The sequence below is a fragment of the Nicotiana tabacum genome, chromosome 1, assembly GCF_000715075.1.
Source record: "Nicotiana tabacum cultivar K326 chromosome 1, ASM71507v2, whole genome shotgun sequence".
Lineage (NCBI taxonomy): Eukaryota > Viridiplantae > Streptophyta > Magnoliopsida > Solanales > Solanaceae > Nicotiana > Nicotiana tabacum.
This window is the reverse complement of record NC_134080.1, coordinates 60,701,982-60,721,751: the sequence shown is the minus strand read 5'-3', so window position 1 is coordinate 60,721,751 and position 19,770 is coordinate 60,701,982. Positions and strand designations below refer to the sequence as shown.

General features: G+C 37.3%; 1 protein-coding gene across 1 annotated transcript; it reads left to right on the top strand.

Moving 5' to 3' along the window:
- Positions 1 to 16,561: 16,561 nt before the first annotated feature.
- LOC107802562 (lachrymatory-factor synthase-like) lies at positions 16,562 to 17,413 on the top strand. The gene has a single exon (XM_016626076.2). It carries the CDS (start codon positions 16,777 to 16,779, stop codon positions 17,290 to 17,292), a length of 516 nt encoding a protein of 171 aa, XP_016481562.1. The 5' UTR covers positions 16,562 to 16,776; the 3' UTR covers positions 17,293 to 17,413.
- Positions 17,414 to 19,770: the final 2,357 nt, after the last annotated feature.

The following is a 19,770-nucleotide window of genomic DNA, read 5'->3' as shown; positions in this document are numbered from 1 at the left end:
GAGTGACCCGAATGACCTTGACATCCAACTGTTTGGTGATTTCTTCTTTAATTTTCACACTCATATCAGTTTTGAATTTTCTCAGTTTTTGCTTGACGGGAGGAACCATTGGATCAGTGGGCAATTTGTGGACCACTAAATCAGTGCTCAGACCCAGCGTGTCGTCATATGACCATGCAAAAACATCTTTGAATTTGATGAGTGTTTTAATTAACTCTTCCCGGATCTTTGGCTCGAGGTGGACACTTATTTTAGTCTCTCGGATATTATTCGTGTCTCCTAAATTGACAGCTTCTGTATCACTCAGGTTGGGTTTGGGTTTTTCTTCAAAGTGAATTAACTCTTTACTAATCTCTTCGAAGGCCTCATCCTCATCATATTCTGATTCGTAAAAACAATCTACTTCTTGAATTATTATTTCGGAATCCGATTGATTTTTAAGACTGGGCTGAGGATTCCTTATGCATGCCATATCACTAGAGCCAGCGTAAAAAGGACTGTACAGAAAAGAGAAGAAAAACAAAAGAAAAACTATCAGGAATGATAATGAAAGGGAAACTGTATTTCATTGAATGATGAAAGATAACAAGGTTTGCACATTTCAAACAGACTGCAAGATAAAAATCTCGATTACAACCCTGGAATAACCCAAACAAACTGAAGGAGAATCAAAATAAACTACCAAGACTCCTTTTGAATGGGGAGAGGAGTGGCTTTCCAATTATTAAGCTTTGTCTCTGGCCCAACGAATTGAACTTCTGCGTTACTAGGACCTTCACCACTTTCCACCATGTTCACATCGTCAAACAACTTTTCAAATCTTTCAATTAACTCCTCGTCAGGATTAATCATAGATTTAGGAATTGTTGTTATTGGGTGATTTCTGGTACCGGACTTGACAAAAGATTTTGAAAGATGTGGGACTGGCTTTGGGAGGGCCCATGCCTTTTGTTTTAGCTTTCTGGCCTTTCTCACGTCTGCGACAGTGGGTATGAATCCCAAACCAAATTTTCCCAAGTTCTCGGGAAGAGTATGATGCCTTGCAAAGATGAGCCCAAACCTTTACCGAATACAAAACCATTCTTCAACATCTCATAGGCTACCATGACTGATGCAGTGGTTATTTTTGGATTTGGAATGTATTTCCCCTCCGGAATTTTCTCTACCAACATTGTGTCAGAAACCTGGTAAACCCATGGTCCCTGGTCATTTTTTATTTCCATGACCGGTACAATGGCATTGTTGTGAGCACATAAGCTGTCTTCCCCATGCACAACTATTTCTTGTCTATCCCATTCAAACTTGACTACCTGGTGTAGTGTTGATGGGACTGCTTTAGCAGCATGGATCCATGGTCGACCCAATAGTAAATTATAGGAAACAACTATATCCAACACCTGAAACTCCATTGTGAATTCAACTGGCCCTATTGTCAGCTCCAGCACTATGTCCCCAACTGAATCTCTTCCTCCACCGTCAAATCCCCGCACACAAATACTGTTCTTATGGATCCTCTCCTCTTCTATTTTCAACTTGCTTAGAGTGGAGAGAGGGCAGATGTTTGCGCTTGACCCGTTGTCAACCAATACCCGGGTCACCACGGAGTTTTCACATTTTAATGTGAGGTAAAGAGCTTTGTTGTGCTCAGTACCTTCTACAGGCAATTCATCATCAGAAAATGTGACAATGTTTGCATTAAAGATTTTGTTGACTATTTTTTCCAAGTGATTCACAGAGATCTTATCGGGAACGTGTGCCTCATTCAAGATCTTCATTAGAGCTTGACGGTGCTCGTCCGAATGGATCAGTAATGACAATAGTGAAATTTGAGCGGGCGTCTTTCTTAATTGTTCCACGATAGAATAGTCATGCAGCTTCATCTTCCTCAAGAATTCTTTTGCTTCTTCTTCTTCAGTCACGGCTTTCTTCATTGGTGTTGGATTATTTTTAGCTCTTCTTAATTCCTCGGGAGTAAAACACCTTCCCGAGCGAGTCAAACCCTGTACTTCACAGATTTCTTCCTTGACTTCTTTTCCTTTGTACATTACCGCTACCCGTTCGTAGTTCCATGGAATAGCCTTGTTGTTGATTACTGGTAACTGAGTTACTGGCTTGATAACAACCCGATCTACGTGGGCTCCCTCCATGACTATGATGGGTTTGCTGGACGCTCCTGGTACAATCACCTTTACCCCTTCCCGTTTCGTTGCAACTTTGCTCGAAGATCCCTTCTCAATTGCCACAGATGGCTCAACACTATTTTTGATCTGCTTGAGCACCGACTTCTCATCTGCTAATTGTTCATCTGTGTTGGCTTCATTAGACCGAATCATCATGACGGTCTGTGATGGATTCTTGGTTTCCCCCTCTGCATGCACTATTTCTATCATATTTGCCTCTTGATGGGCTGGCATCAGATTTCTGTTGATATTGGGTGCTTCGGGAGCTTGAACTTCAATTTTATTGGTATCAATCAACTCCTGTATTGCATTTTTTAAGTGCTAGCACTTTTTTGTATCATGACCTGGGGTACCAGAACAATACTCATAGCTAATAGTGTAGTCCAGATTCTTTGGAGGAAGATTTGGCAGCTTGGATTGTATCGGCCTTAGCATATGTAGATGTTTTAGCCTGTGGAACAGACTAGTGTAGGATTCTCCCAACGGAGTAAAGGTTTTCTTTTTCCGCAACCTTTTACCCTTGAGTGCTTGACTAGGCCTGAAACCTGGTCCAGGAGCATTTTGATAGGTTCATGAATATGGATAAGTATTTGGTAAGACAGGAGCACGCCAATGAGCGTGGGCAGGTGATTGGTTGTATGCTTGCGCATGGTGGACGAAAAAATGTGGCTCCGACGGGTGATAGTAGTGTTGAGGTAAATTGTGGTGATAAATTGGTTGGTAGGATCGAGGTTGATTATAATAGTGAGGTGAACCTCTGGATCCGGACCAAGTTCCTGAATCAACCATTGTCGCTTCCTCTCTTTTCTTCTTTCCAATCCCTCCTACGCCGCCTTGAATAGCCTGAGTAGTCGCTTTGATAGTCGAATAGCTCATGATTTTATTCGACTTGAGGCCTTCTTCTACCATGCCCCCCATCTTTACTACTTTGTTGAATAATTTTCCCACAGCTGAGACCAAATGACCATAGTAAGTAGGTTCCAAGGCCTGTAGGAAGTAATCTACCATCTCACTTTCCTTCATTGGGGGATCCACCCTTGCTGCTTGTTCCCTCCACCGGAACCCATATTCTCTAAAGCTTTCACTGTGCTTTTTCTCAAATTTAGTCAAGGATAGTCGATCTAGAACGATCTCAAGATTGTATTGGAAGTGACAAGCAAATGCCTGTGCTAGATCATCCCATGTGTACCATCTCCCATGGTCTGGGCGGGTATACCATTCCAATGCTGATCCGCTCAAACTCTGACTGAAGTAAGCCATTAATAATTCGTCTTTTCCTCAAGCTCCCCTCATCTTGCTGCAAAAACCCCTCAAATGGGCTACTGGATCACCGTGCCCGTTGTATAGATCGAACTTGGGCATCTTGAAACCGGCCGGTAATTGCACATTTGGGAACAGACATAGGTCCTTGTAGGCCACACTGACCTGCCCTCTTAACCCCCGCATGTCTCGAAACGATTGTTCTAAGCTTTTAACTTTCCTGAACATCTCTTCATGTTCGGTATTTTTGACTAGCTTATCAATTTTTGTCGGGAGGTCAAAGCGGGGAGTATATGAATGGATTTCTGAAGCTTTGAAAGTGGGCTCCGGGGGGGGGGGGAGTATTGGTTGTCCTGGGCCTGGAATATAGGCTCACTAGAAGACTTGTGAAGTGTAGTTGGGGGAGGTGCTACGAAGACAGGAGTTACTGGTGGAGGAGGGTATGGAATTGGTTTAGGGGGTGGAGATTGTGATGTATGAGAAGTGGTGCCTCGGTAGTGCTGGTAAATGGGAAAAGTCGGGGATATATCAGTGGCAGGATGATCCTGAGTTTGAGCCGGTGGTGGGGTGGAGGCAGGGTTAGCAGGGTAAGCTGGGGGTGATTGTCCTGTAGACCAAGCCTGATACATCTCGACCATCTGTTGCTTAAGTTTAAGCATCTCTTCTTTCATTTTATTGACGTCCAGCTCCTCTATCTCAACACCTGTGTCGACATCCGGGATATACATGATTTCGGGTATTGGTCCTTTTGATCTGGTTTGATAATGATAATGTGCCAGTATACTCTAGATAAACTAACTGCTTGAATTCTGGAAATGAACAAACTTGTTAGTTTTTAGAGTTTAACACATATGCAATTACACGTTGAGATGCAATGTACCTAGGCAATTAACCATTTTCTATCATGTATTTTCTCGGTTTCTTGTGTCATCCCAGCTTTTCTTGATCTTTCCTTTTATTGTCACTCACTTCTATCTTTATTTCCCTCCCTTTTCATTTTATTCTTTCTTTTGGTTGTGGTCGAATCTTATAAAGATTGCCTTCGTATCATGTCCTTGCATGAATCAGACCGTGAGTAGTTCTGGCAAAAGCAATTATTAATACTCTCATTTATTCTTTAACCAATGAAACAATACAAAGATGGAAATGACATTACATTTGGACAACATTTTAAGAAAATGGTTTAAAAGACTTGACACAGACTCAAACTAAAACATGACTTATTATATAAAAAGCTCCAACAATTATGACTACGCTCCACTCCCCACTCTTTTGTTTTTAATCATTGGAACATCTGCTCACGGTGGGGCTTGACCCAGCTAACCTCCTAGTGTACGGTACATTCTTTCTAACTCCATTGCAAGATGACGGGCAAAAGTAGGTGCATGCTCTAGAAATCTTTCATAATCCATCCCTTGGCAGTTCACATAACTTTGAGAGGTGTAAACAGCCAAATCATGGATTTGTGCTCTGAAATCTTGGAGACTTTGGTCTTGGTTTTGCAATTGCCGTTGGCGAGTGGTGGCTATATCTCTTATGCGGTCTTCGCGATCTATAGCCGACTCCAATTAAGCTCGAAGTCTGGCCTGATTGAGTCTTGCCTGTGCTCTTTCTCTATCAATATCTGTGTGCTGATGTTCTCTATTGTACCTTCTCATTTCTTCCAATTGTGCATGGAGTTGAGCTTCTGAATGTATCCAACGGTCCTTCTCTTTCTTGAATTGAGCCATGTCTTCTTCGAATCTTATTACTTGGCGTTCCTTATTAGATTGGGCCTCCTCATTTAATTGTATGATTTTTCCCTTAGCTTTGCCTAACGCCTTTTCAGTCTTTGTCAAGATGGAATCATAATCTTGCATTTTTTCCATCAGATTGGCAATGATTTTCTGATCTTTCCAACTTCTCACTGGCGCTTCAGAGGCTTTCTTCATCTGTTGAACTTGAGCGCGGAGATTTTTATTCTCGCTAATCAAACTCTTCTTTTCACCTTCTGCTTCTTGTGCTTGCAACTCTTTCTCCAAATTGAGGTTCCTCAGACAGACTTTCTTCTAAGGCATGAATAGTTTCTTTGTACCCCTTTTCCTTTTCACCCCAAGCCAACCGTTCATGGATTTTATCATCAAAGGTTTGAACATGCGGTCTTTTTATGGGCCTTCTAAGATCAGGTTCCGGTGCATCATCCACGCAGGATCTTTTCTCAAACCACCTAGCATATCCTGGATTTATCTCGCCTTTCACAGGATCTGGAACTCGAGTATCATCTTTCAAGTATCGACAACCATTCCAAATTTGCTGGATTAAAGCCTCGGGGAGAGTGTCTTCGGGGTGTAGCTCGATCACTTGCATACTCAAATCTTCATCATCAGGCACCACTTGGTATCTCCCTAGTTGTCTCAGAACTCTCTGTGGCGCATACGGCTGGACGCTTCTTAAACCCAACAACAGCAAATAACTCTTCAAGGTTGACATATGTATCATTTCTCTTACCGGGAGCCATCCCAAGGTCCACTCAATTTGACTTGCCATTAAAGATCTTAAATAGGATATCCAGGTTTCCACCCCTTCTGGAGATTTATAATCTTTTATTCTTTCTTCATAACTCTCGATGAAATTGTCCTTGCTTGGACCATACTGCATGAACTTGGGGTGATGTCGGAGATGTTCAGCCAACCACATTTACAACAAAATATTGCACCCTTCGAAGACTTTTGCCCCTGATTTACATAAAGTCAACGCCCGATAAATGTTTGAGAGAATGATTGGGGCAAGGGTGTGACGTTCCTTGGTGGTGAGGACTTGTACGACTCTGGCTATGCGAACATCAATCGTTCGCTCTTTGTTTGGGAAGACCATGATTCCCATAAAAGCTACCATGAAAGCGAAGCGACGGTGAATCTGTCAGGTGTCCTTGTTTTGTTTGTTAGTAAGGCCCTTTTCATGAATTTCAAATCCATCCGTCTTTCCGAATCTTGAATATAGGAAGTTGAAAGAACAACACCCTTTGACAATGTTGCTTTTTCTGATTTGATTACTGATGTTTAGATGACCAAAGAATCGATGTACTGAAGGAGCCTTTGGGAATGTAAGATTCTGGTTTCTCAAATCTCCGTCAAAACCGAAATATCCAGCTATCTCTTCTAATGTGGGAGTAAGCTCGAAATCAGAGAAGCGAAAGACATTGTGAACAGGGTCCCAAAAAGTCACTAGTGCCGTAATCAAATCGTCGCGTGGTTAACTTTCATAATATCTGTGAGAGCTCCCAAATACTTAATGACCCATTTCTGACCATCTCTTCCTAACTCATGCCACCACATCTGAAGCCGAAATAGAAACTCATTTATATCTGTGAATGGTGGGTTTTGGATGGTGCTCATTTTGTATCTGCGATCGATTTTAACAAAAATCAAGACTCATTTTGAAAACAAACATTCAGAATTTTTTTTTATTTTTTTTTACAGTTCGTAAAAACCATTTTTTTAAAAATAAAAAATAAAAAAAATGACATTTCCTTTCCTTTTCAGAATTTTAAACTATTTTGGAAATTTTCTAAAGCAGCCCATTTTCTTTCTCGGTTCTCACAATGATTTTCTATCCTTTCCCATAAGCTGGTCTACATGCAAATCCAAGGCAAATGAATGCACAAGTACCAACCCCTGTGTTGAGTCTCCAAAGTCAAATGCACATGATGCAAACAAACGTTCCTACTAGGATCCGGCATGAAGCTGAGTTATTCTAAGTGAAAAACCTGAGGCATACTGTTCTAGACCTGGCTTACCCAAGCGGACAGCTTGAGCCGAAGTGGGGGCAACGTACCGGGAGCACGAAAGTCTACCCGGCCTAGTTACTTGTCCCAACTTCGTTCTATTTGGTATGACTTCTAACAGAAAGGTGGGCCACGCGCACGTGTGCACCATAAATTCAGAAGACTCAGAAAGGAAAAGGGTTTCGTAGCAGTTTTATATACACAATTCAGATAATATTAAAGCGGTAAAAAGCAACATTTAGCACATTAAGCATAAACATGTAAAAATCAGATAATAAATAAAGCCAACTATAACAGTTATTCTAAGCTCGAATTCTTGAACCCTGAACCAGAGATTCTGGGCTCAGCCGTATCCCCAGCAGAGTCGCCAGAGCTGTCACACCTCCTTTTTACCTTACACCCCCGGAGAAGGGCATATGTAAAGAGAGTTTTTCCGATCAAAGGACAATCGAAACGGGATTCTTTACTTATTTCAGAGTCGCCACTTGGGAGATTTATGGTGTCCCAAGTCACCGGTTTTAATCCCGAATCGAGGAAAATATGACTTTGTTTAACATTATGCGAACCAGAAATTCGAGTAAGGAATTCTATTAATCCGGGAGAAGGTGTTAGGCACTCCCGAATTCTGTGGTTCTAGCACGGTCGCTTAACAATTTATACATGGCCTAATTATCTGACTTATTATATATTTTTTGAATATTTTGCACAGTTTTAACTTTTATTACCGCTTTTAGCTAGACTGTTTGTAATTATAGAATTGTCTTGAAACGAATCACACGTATGTATATTCGTTTTTTTTATGTAAAGAGTCATGTCACGCGTACGTGTACACAATGAGGTTAATAACATTTTTAAAAAAAAATGAATTTGGCCGAAGTTGCGCATGCTTAAAACAAAACTACGAACATTTGTCATTCTTGTATGATTAAATGGTGAGCTGTGCACCTCGGACTATATGAGATAAATTAATTTAATAACCTCCAAAAACCCCTTTTTATTAAGAAGATTTGCTCGAAATTGCGCGAATGCATACTCCGAATTGTCTTTAGAAATGTAATCATGTCACGCGAACGTGTCCACAACTACACTTATAATATTTTAAACGGTCCTAAGATTTTCTACGAATGTTTGTTATTTGTATGTCTATATTAAATATGAAAGCCGTGGGAATTTACTGAATGGTGTGCCTTGATTTCCAGAGAATCAAGATTTATTAAGTGTTGGCTATAGGTTATAGGATTTAAATGTGTGAACGACATGCCTCGAAACTATTCTCCTAGAAACATTAATGAGATAATAAAAATATTAATTTGAAACTAAAATTACAACCTTACCGTGCACACAGTATCCATAATTCACTTAGGTGCCTTAGAGCTTGATAACCATTCACAAGTTGTTTATTCCCTTCCTATGCTTGGGACCAAGTGTATGTGTTTTAAAGCTTGCCAAATGGTTTACGTGTAAAGTTAGGAGAAAATTAGCTGATAAGCAAACCTTTTGTTTCATAAAAACCATTACTCTACTTGGAGCAAACTCCACTTTGTATATCTTTTACTTAAAATACCGAAATCAGTATTCATAAGTCCCATCCTCTTGTACACAACCATTTTTAGTCCAAAGTCCTAATTATATTGTTAATTCGCTTATGACGATTGAGTTTTAGATGGACAAAACCAAACCAATTATTATTTAGACTTATGCAAACTATTTATAAATACTAAATCTATACCTTATAATGATGTTGACATTATTTTTATATTATTTTTTTTATAAGAAATGGGCTAATTGCATTCCTAAAGTAAAATAGGCCATTTATCATTAATAAAGAAAACTGATTTATAAAATGATTTAATAGACAAATTTATACTACATATGCCGCAGATACACATCAATCTTTCGAAATGTTCCAATACCTTAAGCGTAACGGATTATATCAATTTACCTCTCACTTATGGTTATCCCCATAGCTGTTATCATACCATATTACATACAAACAAGAATACTTACATCAACTAGAATTAAACAAAAATCTGATGCTTGACGAAATATACTAGTATGGTTTCTTGATATTTCCATACTACTCTGCACTTAGCTAACAAGGTTTAAACACAAAATTTAATTAATGGTCAATTTTCTACCAAGTTCCCCATCTCGACAATTCGAAGATAAATATTACCACTAAGCTTCAGAAATAAATAAAATTACTGCATAGCTTATACTAACTTCAAAAGAGGCCAGTTGGCTAATAGCTCCCATGTCAAGTATAAGATATATTAGCTAACTAAAAAAAACTAAAACTTAACTAATAGATTTAAATGGATAGAGGACATATTTGAAATTCCAGATTTCATTTCTCTGCAATATCGAAGCTTTGCATGACATAAGTCTAAAAATATATACCTGAAAATGAGGGTAAAAGAGGTAATATTCAGCAGTAGTAGCAACAAAACCCAACAGCAGAAACACACCAAGGAAAACCAATTTTTGAATCAATTTCAAGCCAGTGGAAAAATCAATTGATGATCAATTCATCAGAAAGTAGCCAACACTTGAAACAAACACTTGAAAATCAACAAATTCGAATCATTTTAACATCTGATCATTCAAGAGTTATTTCAGAATTGAAAGACCTTAAGAATTTCAGAAATTTTAAAGAAACAGTAATATTTGTATCCTTTTCAATATATTTCTGAATTTTGAATCTTTTTTTTTTTAAATCTTAAACTCTATCTCTGTATCTTTTCTCACTCCCTTCCTCTCAGAATGTTCCCTTAGAATGTAATAGCCTTCTTCAATCTTTTTCTTCTCCTAATAAATTTTCTTCAGCTCTTTTTTTTTCAGAATGTGTTTTTTTTTCCAGAAGCTCCTCTCCTAAAAATCAGTCCCCAACCCCCTTTTATACAAATTGGCTCCCCCTTTCTCCTTACTGCCTGACCCCTCCTCTTTCTATTTTAAAAACAGATTTTTCCACTAAAATCTGATATCTTTCAACTTTTCATCCCACTAAGGCCAACTTTTCTATTTATCAGCAACCCCAATTCTCTTTGTTCCCCATTAGTGCATTAATTAATACCCCATTGACAAAGCACTAACAATAAAGTATCATCCTAACTGTTTTATTCCCAAATCACCCCTGAAAATCACTTAATATTACTGCCTAAACCAATCTGCCCAAACTTAAAAATTATCTAAACTAATCTGCTTAACAACTGCAACCAAATCCTAAGATTTTAATGCAGAAAATACATTAAATACAAAGATTTCCATGATTCAGAACAATATTTACAATCAAAATTTTTTTTAACTAATCGGACAACTAACAATCAAAAACTATAATCAAACAGAATGTTGAATGATTCAATCTATACAAACGAACTAATTAATGAATCTTAATTAGTTGATTACGTATTACAACTGACACTGAGCAAATCAGCAACAAAGAAATAGGCAATTCAAATAATTTCAGTGTTATTACCAGAATCATGGATTAAATGGAAACTAACTAATCGACGCAACTTATTAATCGATCACACACATAATAATTACAGCAATCATAAACAAATGACAGATTTGGACCAAATAAAAAGGTCTATTGAGATGAGAGGACGAACTGAACAGCAGGGGAAATCAATAAAACTAAACTAAGCAGATACATAGATAGAAAATCATAAATATAGAATAAAAGAAAAAGAAAAATACCTCAGAACCTCAGAATTATGCGGACCCAGGCTCGAACTCAGACCTAAGCACTTTGAGGTCGAACAGACTTTAATTTCTCTCGATTAAGGTCTATTAGACCCCAACCCTTCAATTAATTTGGACAGATTCCATGATTCGGAATTTTAGGGTTCCGTTTTTTTCAGATTTAGGGCTCGAGTGTTTCTAGCCAGATTCGAAAGGAACCAGTGGTGTTTTAGGGGTGAGGGAAGCCTGGGGGTCACCTGGTATAAATTTGGGACGGATCTGGGTAAGTTTATGTTTGGCTCGAATATTCAAATAAAGATTCGAGAAGCTCTGAGATGATTCGAGCCAAACGGTTTGAGGATCTGTGTTGGGGGTGGCTGGAAGGTCACTGGGTGTTAGTTTGGTGATCATCGGAGATGGTTGGGTTTTCAGGCCAACCTTCGATTTAAGATTCGAAGAGTTGGGGCCTGATTCGAGAGGAGTTATGATGATGGTTGGAAAGAGGAGGTCGAGGTGATTCAGGGGTGTTAAGGTGGTGACCGGTGGCGTCATTACCGCCGGGTTTCAGGTGAGAGGGAACTAGGGCGGCTAGGGTTTGGGGGGTGTCGTCTTAGAGACGATGATGAACAGGAAGGCGGGGGTGGGGGGGTGCTTGGTTAGGGGGCTGGGGTATGAATTCAGTTTATATAGGGGAGGGGTGGTCTGATCTTGACCATTGGATCAGGTAAGATCTACGGCCTGGATCAACTCATTTAACTGAACGGTGTCGTTTGGTTTAGGTTGGGGAATGGGTCGGTCTCAGACGGGAGTGGGTCGGGTCATGGGAGAAGGCCTGGGAACCATCAGATCAAAAATAATGAACGGTCCCGATTAAATACAATCATACGGCGTCGTTTGGTTTAATGAAAGAACTGAACTGGACCGTTCGATCTATTTGATCAACGGTCCAGATGAAAAATGCCAATGCGGCGTCGTTTGATTGTCTTGAAATTACCTGGACGGGCACCATCAAAATGACGTAGCTCTTGCCCTATACTACGTCGTTTGATAGTTTTTTGGGTTGGCAGATCTGGGCCAGGTAGGAAGTGCAACCCTTGGGCCTGACTTTCTTTTAAAAAGGCCCAGTCCGAATCTTTCTTCATTTTTGAACTCTTTTCCTTTTTCTTCTTAAATTTTCTAATTTAAACACAATTCCTAATTAATTGTAAAATCTAAATACAACTACAAATATTAATTAACACTTACAACAATTAACACACAAAACAAAAAAAATGAAATCACACAATGGCACATTTAAATGACAAAATTACAACAATTACATATTTTTGTGATTTTCTTTCTTTTAAAACCCAATTATGGTTTAATTAATTCCTATTTGTAAGAAACAAGAATACTAAGTGCACATGCCAGATATTTTTTATTATTTCTATTAATTATAACAGGATAACCATTTACTGACAAAACACAAATAATTACTCAAAAATGCCCCGCAAATCCTAAAAATTGTACACCAAGAAAATGGAGGTTTTATTTTTTGATTTCTTTTGGAGTAGTTTTGTGAAGCAAAAATCACGTGCTCACAACTGTCATGCACCGGTGTGGCACTATTCCCCTCATTGTGGATGTCACTGATTGAGTCCTCGAAATGAGGCTGACTTCCTTGAATTTCGGGGTTGTGCGTGTTGTTAACATTGTTATCTGCCATTTCTTATGATTTTTTCTAAAACAGAACAATCAAAACTCGTTAGTTAAAAGGCAAGGATCAATTTAATTGTACGATTGTATAGGCCCCACGGTGGGTGCCAAACTGTTTACCCGTAAAACGGTATAGTTGAATTTATATGTGGTTTCTAGACAAGTGAACTAATTTGATCCTGAAATAATAAAATAATCGAAGAATTATACAATATTTAACCTTAAAATGTAGATGAAATGGCAGAAGTGACAGTTCCGGGAACAAGGTTTCCGGGCATAATAATAGTGAGATCAAAAAGCAAGAAAGTAAGATTGTATTAAGCTTTGTATAGAATGTAGTGTAAGTTTGCCAGAAAATTCGGTCCTTTACAATGATAATTGAGCTCACTATTTATAGTCATGTCTAGGGAACAAGGTCCTAGGATCGAGCCCTTCTTCAATGTCAATTACGTGATTCATTGATAAAGGTGTAATGGTGAACATAAATGCCAAATTTCCTGTAATGGACTATCGCTCTTAATGTCGCGTAATATTCTTCATTAAATGCTACCGGGCGCAGAGCATTTATCACACCTTTATGAACATTATTCTTTTTGGTGACAAGCGGAGCTCTTGGTTCCACGTGTCTTTTTGAATGGCCACGTGTCATAGCATATTTTACCCCATGCAAACAACAGTTTTGATTCTAAACCCAAATTAAGAGTCTATATTGGTTTTTCCCTCAATGTGATCCATTGATATTACAAGTGTAGTTATTCCCATTGTGGCTTTATCAGAATAATTGTCTCATTATTCAAGACCATGCTTTTATTTGTAACAGTTTTATAAATTTCTCAATTAGCAATGACACTACTACTCGTTTTATGAGATATTAATTGCTAGTTTGGTTAAGTTTCTCCAAATTCAAAACTTTTTTTTTTTTATAAAAAAAAAGTGTTTTTCCTTAAAATTAAGGTGTTTGGCCAAGCTTTTTGATTAGAAAAATATTTTTGAGAAGCAAAAAAAAAAAAAAAAACTTCTTCTCAAAAGCACTTTTTAAAAGTATTTTTGAGAAAAATATATTTAAAAATACTTTTTAAAAACTTAGTCAGATACTAATTGCTGCTGGAAAATGCTTTTCAAATTAATTAGCCAAACAAAAATTATTTCTCACCTAAAGTGTTTTTTTAAAAGCATTTAAAAAAAACTGTTCAAAATAAGCTGATTTTAAAAGTTTGGCTAAACATGTATATAATGAATCAGAGATAGACATACACAAGGAAAACAAGATGAATGAGTCTGGAAGAGAGAAAGGCTGGGAGAGATTCGTGCAGAGAAAGAGGAAATGAAATTGCTTGGTGATAATCGAATTTGATTTCATCATCATATAGTTAAGGGAAATTATTTGATTTCCTAAATAATAGTAACGCCAAACATATTGGGAAGGAAGAAGTATTATAAATGGCAAAATACTTCAATTCTGCTCTAACGTCATCTGTTAGAACTCCAGTGAAAATTTAATCAAGGCATAACTTTGTTAATCTTCACCCAAATTTAGCTATCACATGTTTTTACATGTCAGAAATTTATCCAATTGTCTTATAATACCTTAACTATTCCCGACTTTAAAAAAAATGGCTACATAAAGATTCTGTTGATAAGCACTTAACAAATTTTTAATTGGCTAAGAATCACTTCATGTTTTATGTGTACTTGCATGTTTTTTTTTTTTGTAGTTATATAATAATAATAAATAGAATTTCTCTCTCCGCTGTTTACTTTTGACAACTGTCCTATCGGAATTTTAGGTAATGATCTTGATTCAGATTAAATTATTTGTCACTACCAACTCTAAAATGTCTTTAATCGCCTCCTTTTTGCTCATGTTACTTTAACTAATAACATGTGGCTATGATTTGCGAATGAAGTCAGTCCTCTTTTCTCCTTCCCCAAACTAATAACATACAACATATATATATATATATATAATATTTTTTTACTATTATTTTGAGAGCGGCTATACAATGCCATTTTTCTCTATAACTAACTAAACTAGCGCCTTTTGTGAGCAAAAGAAGTTAGGAACAATATCCTATAGAGAGGCCGGAGCCTCTTCAATCCAAACACAAGTATTTATCTGTTTAAATTTGTATTATTTAAATGCAGGAACTTGTTTTGTTTGTGAAAGAAATAGTTTCTTGGATTATAAAAGGCCATTTATAAAACAATAAGATACAAGACAGAAACAACAATCCATTTTTCATCACTCTACAAAAAAAATATTAAATAATTCTTTAGTGAGTTAGGCCTCATTTGTTTATACTTCATGAAGGTCTGAATCTTAATTATTCAGATCTCAGACATTAAGTGCATTTATTTTTAAAGTCTAAATCTTAATTATTCAGGTCTTAATCATTAAGTGTGTTTGTTTTTTTAACAACCACTTAATAAGTCTGAATATGCCTGCATGATTATGATCTATAATAGAGACTTAATTTCGTTAAGATGCTATTATCCATATTCTTAATTAATTGCCGCCACCGTCTACCATTATCAACTACCACCATGCCGTCACCGCCGCCACCACCACCACCACCACCACCACCACTATTATCCTCAATCATAATTGCCACCATTATCGGCTACCAACACCCACCACTTCAACCACCATCATTCTCAACCACAGCCAACACTCATCCACCTCAACTACCACAAACTAACCACCCCATCACCATCAATAACCATAGTCAGCACTACCCATCATTATAAACTATCACTACCTTCCTCAATCATAACTACCACCACCACCCGCCATTATTAACTATCACCACTACTAATCACCACTAGCTACTACCCTGAACCACCATCATCAACCAAAACTATCACCAACCATCGCCTCTAGTTGGCATTCACAAGCACCATCGTTAGCCATCATCACCACCAGCAACTACCATATTTAAAAAAAATATATTTTATTGATAGAATATTAGATTAATTAATATTTTATTTGAATTTTATATTTATTAATTTTCAAATAAAGATTTTATATATTCAGACGTTAAAAATCAAATAATCTTAATTCTTTAGTATTTTCAAATTTTGATAACATCTTAATATTCATATGTGTATTTAAATTTAGATATCATCTTAATACACATCTTGATATTCAGATATGTATTCAGACATTTTAATCTTAAAAAAAAAATGAGGCGTTAGACACTTTGATCATATAGGTGAACAGCAAGAAACCTAATTTTCCGCGGGCATATATATATATATATATATATAACTAATTTTGCGCTTCAAACTTGCTTGAGAAGGGCGAATTTTACCTTTTAAAAAAAGTGATAACATACTCCAGGTCTTGGAGAAGGCAGTGGTTGCTGGCCATTGACATTGATGTCACGGCACTTTATTGGTAGTAGAAGAAAGAAGAAAAATAAAGGAAAAAAAAAAAGAAAAACCTTAAACATATGATTTTATGTTCTATTGTGTCGCGTGTCATTATATTATTTGTTTATCGCCACTTCTTCGAACACTTAAGTATGCATATTTTTATAACCTTAACTATTTTGAAGGGTTCAATAGGTACACCTTGAGTATACATTAGGTGTCTAATAGGTCATACACTTAATTTATGTGACTAAACGAGAAATTTGAATAAATTTAACGGGACGTCTGTTAAAATAAAATTATTATGTCGTTTAATATTCTTGTTCCCGCAACCAACTGTTCAAGAAAAGAATAAGTTTCATATGATTAGAAGCACTATCGAGAAAGGACTGACTAGAAAGAATTATATATTCCCTCCCTTCATTTTTTATTTTGCACTCCCTTTCAAAAAAAGTATATTTTTATAATAATAATAAAATTTGAAAATAATTTGCAAAATAAGCAAGAAATGATAAGAGTAACACAAAAAAAAAAAGAAAAAATATTTTTTTTTATTTGCTAAAATAAAAATTGGATACGCTTTTAATGTGAGCCCTCCAAACTCCAAATAAAAAAAGACATACAAAACCAACAACAATAAATTAGTCCAAAGCTAGTTGTCCTTATATGACTATAGAAACATAACATACAGAAAATTCCAAAGGCTCATTAATTATTTTCCATATCCTTTTTGTCAAAAATAAAAAAATAAAAAATCCTATAAACTTTACTCATATATAGTCTTCCATCAATAACAGATTGGATCTGAATTCATCTTCTTTAATGGAGCAAAAAGATTCACAACCAAAGTGGGAAATTAATGTCTCAACAAAATTACAAAAGGCAATTAGTGCAGACCAAATATTTTCTCTTTTCAAAGATTTCTTTGGCCTTAACAAATGGTTCTCTAGCTTGCCAACATGTTATGGCATCTATGGTGAAAATGGTGAAGTTGGTTGCATACGATACTGTGCCGGATTCTCTCTCCCACCGGAGAGTGGTGGCGCCGCTGGCGGAGAAGCTCCGGTGAGCTGGTCCAAGGAGAGGTTGGTGGCTATTAATCCAATTGAGAGGACATTAAGTTATGAGATAGTAGATTGTAACATTGGTTTCAAGTCATACTTTTCGACGGTCAGGATTGTCCCAGATGAAGTTGATGGTCAAAATGGATGTGTGATCGAGTGGTTTATCACCGTTGATCCAGTTGAAAGGATGAGATTGGAGGATTTGGTAAAGAAGTATGAAGTTGGGCTGCAGAGAATGGCTAAGAAGATAGAATATACCCTAGCAAGTTCATAAGTTTTTCTTTCCCTTGCTATGTCATGCATTAATGATATGATCCTAAAATATTGACCAATCAATAGAAACCGCGTCCAAGTATAATTAAATTGTGTGGATACAATAGTTCATGAGTTGCAGGATCTCGCTTTCATTTAATTCCATATGCACATTTTTAGAGCCCGTTTGGCTATGAAATATTTTTTACTTTTTTTTTTTAAATCAGTTTTTGGCCATAAAAATTTTAATTTTCACTTGAAGATAAATTTTGAAATTTTTCGAAAATTTATAAAACTCCAAAAAGCCGTTTTTCAAAATTTTCACTAGATCACTCACCAAAATTCAAACACAACTCAAAACTATATTCATGTCCAAACACAATTCTAATTTTCAGATACCATTTTCACTTCATTCTTACAATTTTACTTTTTTTCGGAATTATATAATTCTTATGTCCCAACGTCCACTTAATTTGCATTGCATAATTTATGTTAAGTTATAAAAGCATTGCAATTGTAGGTCTAAGAGGAAAACCAAATTTCTGAGATTTTTAGAGTCTGTTGGGAAGTACATTTTGTAATTAGATTTGGTGTAGTGCTAGGATAGCGACGACACATCCTAGTAACTACAGAGTATACTAATTACTAAGACATTGTCACGACCCCGAATTCCCACTCTCGGAAGTCGTGATGGCGCCCACTCGTAGAAGTTAGGAAAGCCATGAACTTAGAAACCACTAACTCATTCGTTTATATACATGTTTCGCCAGTTAAATTATCAATGATTAAGCATTTAAATGACAGCGAAAAATAAAATTTAGCAGAAGTGTTAAATAAATATGACACCCAAATATCTAGAAACCAATACATATCTCTATCCAGAACCTGGTGTCACATCATCCACGGACTACTAAGAATACTACATACATCAGTTTGAAAGAAAGATAACATTGTATGTCTCGAATACATGAGATAACAGAATATAAAATAGGATAGAGTAGACGCCGGGCCTACGGACGCCTGCAAGGCTACCTCGGTGTCTAGGTGAACTGAAGGATGGATCCCGAGCTAATGTTGCTGCTCAAACGCTGCTCCGGTATCTGCACATAAGTGCAGAGTGTAGCATCAGCACAACCGACCCCATGTGCTGGTAAGTGTCTGGCCTAACCCCGGCGAGGTAGTGACGAGGCTAGGACCAGACTCCAGATAAACCTGTGCAGTTATATAATATATGGCGGAAAAAGTAAACAGGTAATAAGCAATCAAAGCTGGGGAAGGGGAACATGCTTCGGGGGTAGCAGATAAAACAGAATATCAAAGAATAATAAGGAAACTACAATTTAACTTCTAACACGGATAAAAAGAAATAAGGCAACTTTCACTTTCAGTTTCATCTTGTTGCAGGCGTGCAACCCGATCCCATTTCTCATATCTTGTGGTAGGCGTACCACCCGCTCCCATTTCATTATATCTTATGGTAGGCATACCACCCACTCCCATTTCAGTATATCTCGTGGTAGGCGTACCACCCGCTTCTATTTTATTATATCTCGTGGTAGGCGTACCACCCGCTCCCATTTCATTAATCTTGTGGTAGGCGTACCACCCGCTCCCATTTCATCATATCTTGTGGTAGGCGTACCATCCGCTCCCATTTCATTATATCTTGTGGTAGGCGTACCACCCGCTCCTATTTCATTATATCTTGTGGTAGGCGTACCACCCGTTCCCATTTACAAGTCATCACAAAATTATAAGAAATCCCGGCAAGGGAACAACAATATCGAAACAGTCATCCCGGCAAGGGAGAATCAACTATAACCAAATCCGAACTCATTTTGTACTCAGCTCAATTAATGACAATACTCAATCATAACTAAGATCTACGAGGATATCTTTACTCAATATAGGAGATCATTAATTAAAGCATCCGAAGTGTCATCTAAGAGCACAACAACGTTCAAATTTAAGACTCACGATCATGCTCGACAGCAACGTATAGATACTCGTCACCATTCCTATACGTCGCACTCAATAAGAAGCAAGTAGCAAATAGGACTCAACTCCTAATACCTCAAGCTGAGGTTAGACCGAACACTTACCTCGAACTTTCACGGCCAACTCAAGCCTCGAACACCGCTTTTCCTCTCAAATTCGGCTCCAAACCAATCGAATCGATACATAGTTGACTCAATATCATCAATAAGTGCCAAACAATCCAATTCCAATGTTCAATTATAATTTTCCAATCATTCTTCCCAAAATCTCAAAAATCGACCCCGGGCCCGCTTGGTCAAAATACGAGGTTCGGACCAAAACTCGATCATCCATTCGCCCAAAATCCCGAATATATAATTTATTTTCAAATTCGACCCCAAAATGAGGTCTAAATCACAAATAATCAAAAAGCCCTAACTCTACCCAATTCCCTAATTTCTACCCTTAGTTACATGTTTTAGGCCTAAAAATCTAGTGGGTGTTGATGGAAAATGAAAAAAAT

Excerpts from the sequence above, each read along its gene's own strand:
- LOC107802562 (XM_016626076.2), top strand. The coding sequence starts at position 16,777 with ATGGAGCAAAAAGATTCACAACCAAAGTGGGAAATTAATGTCTCAACA.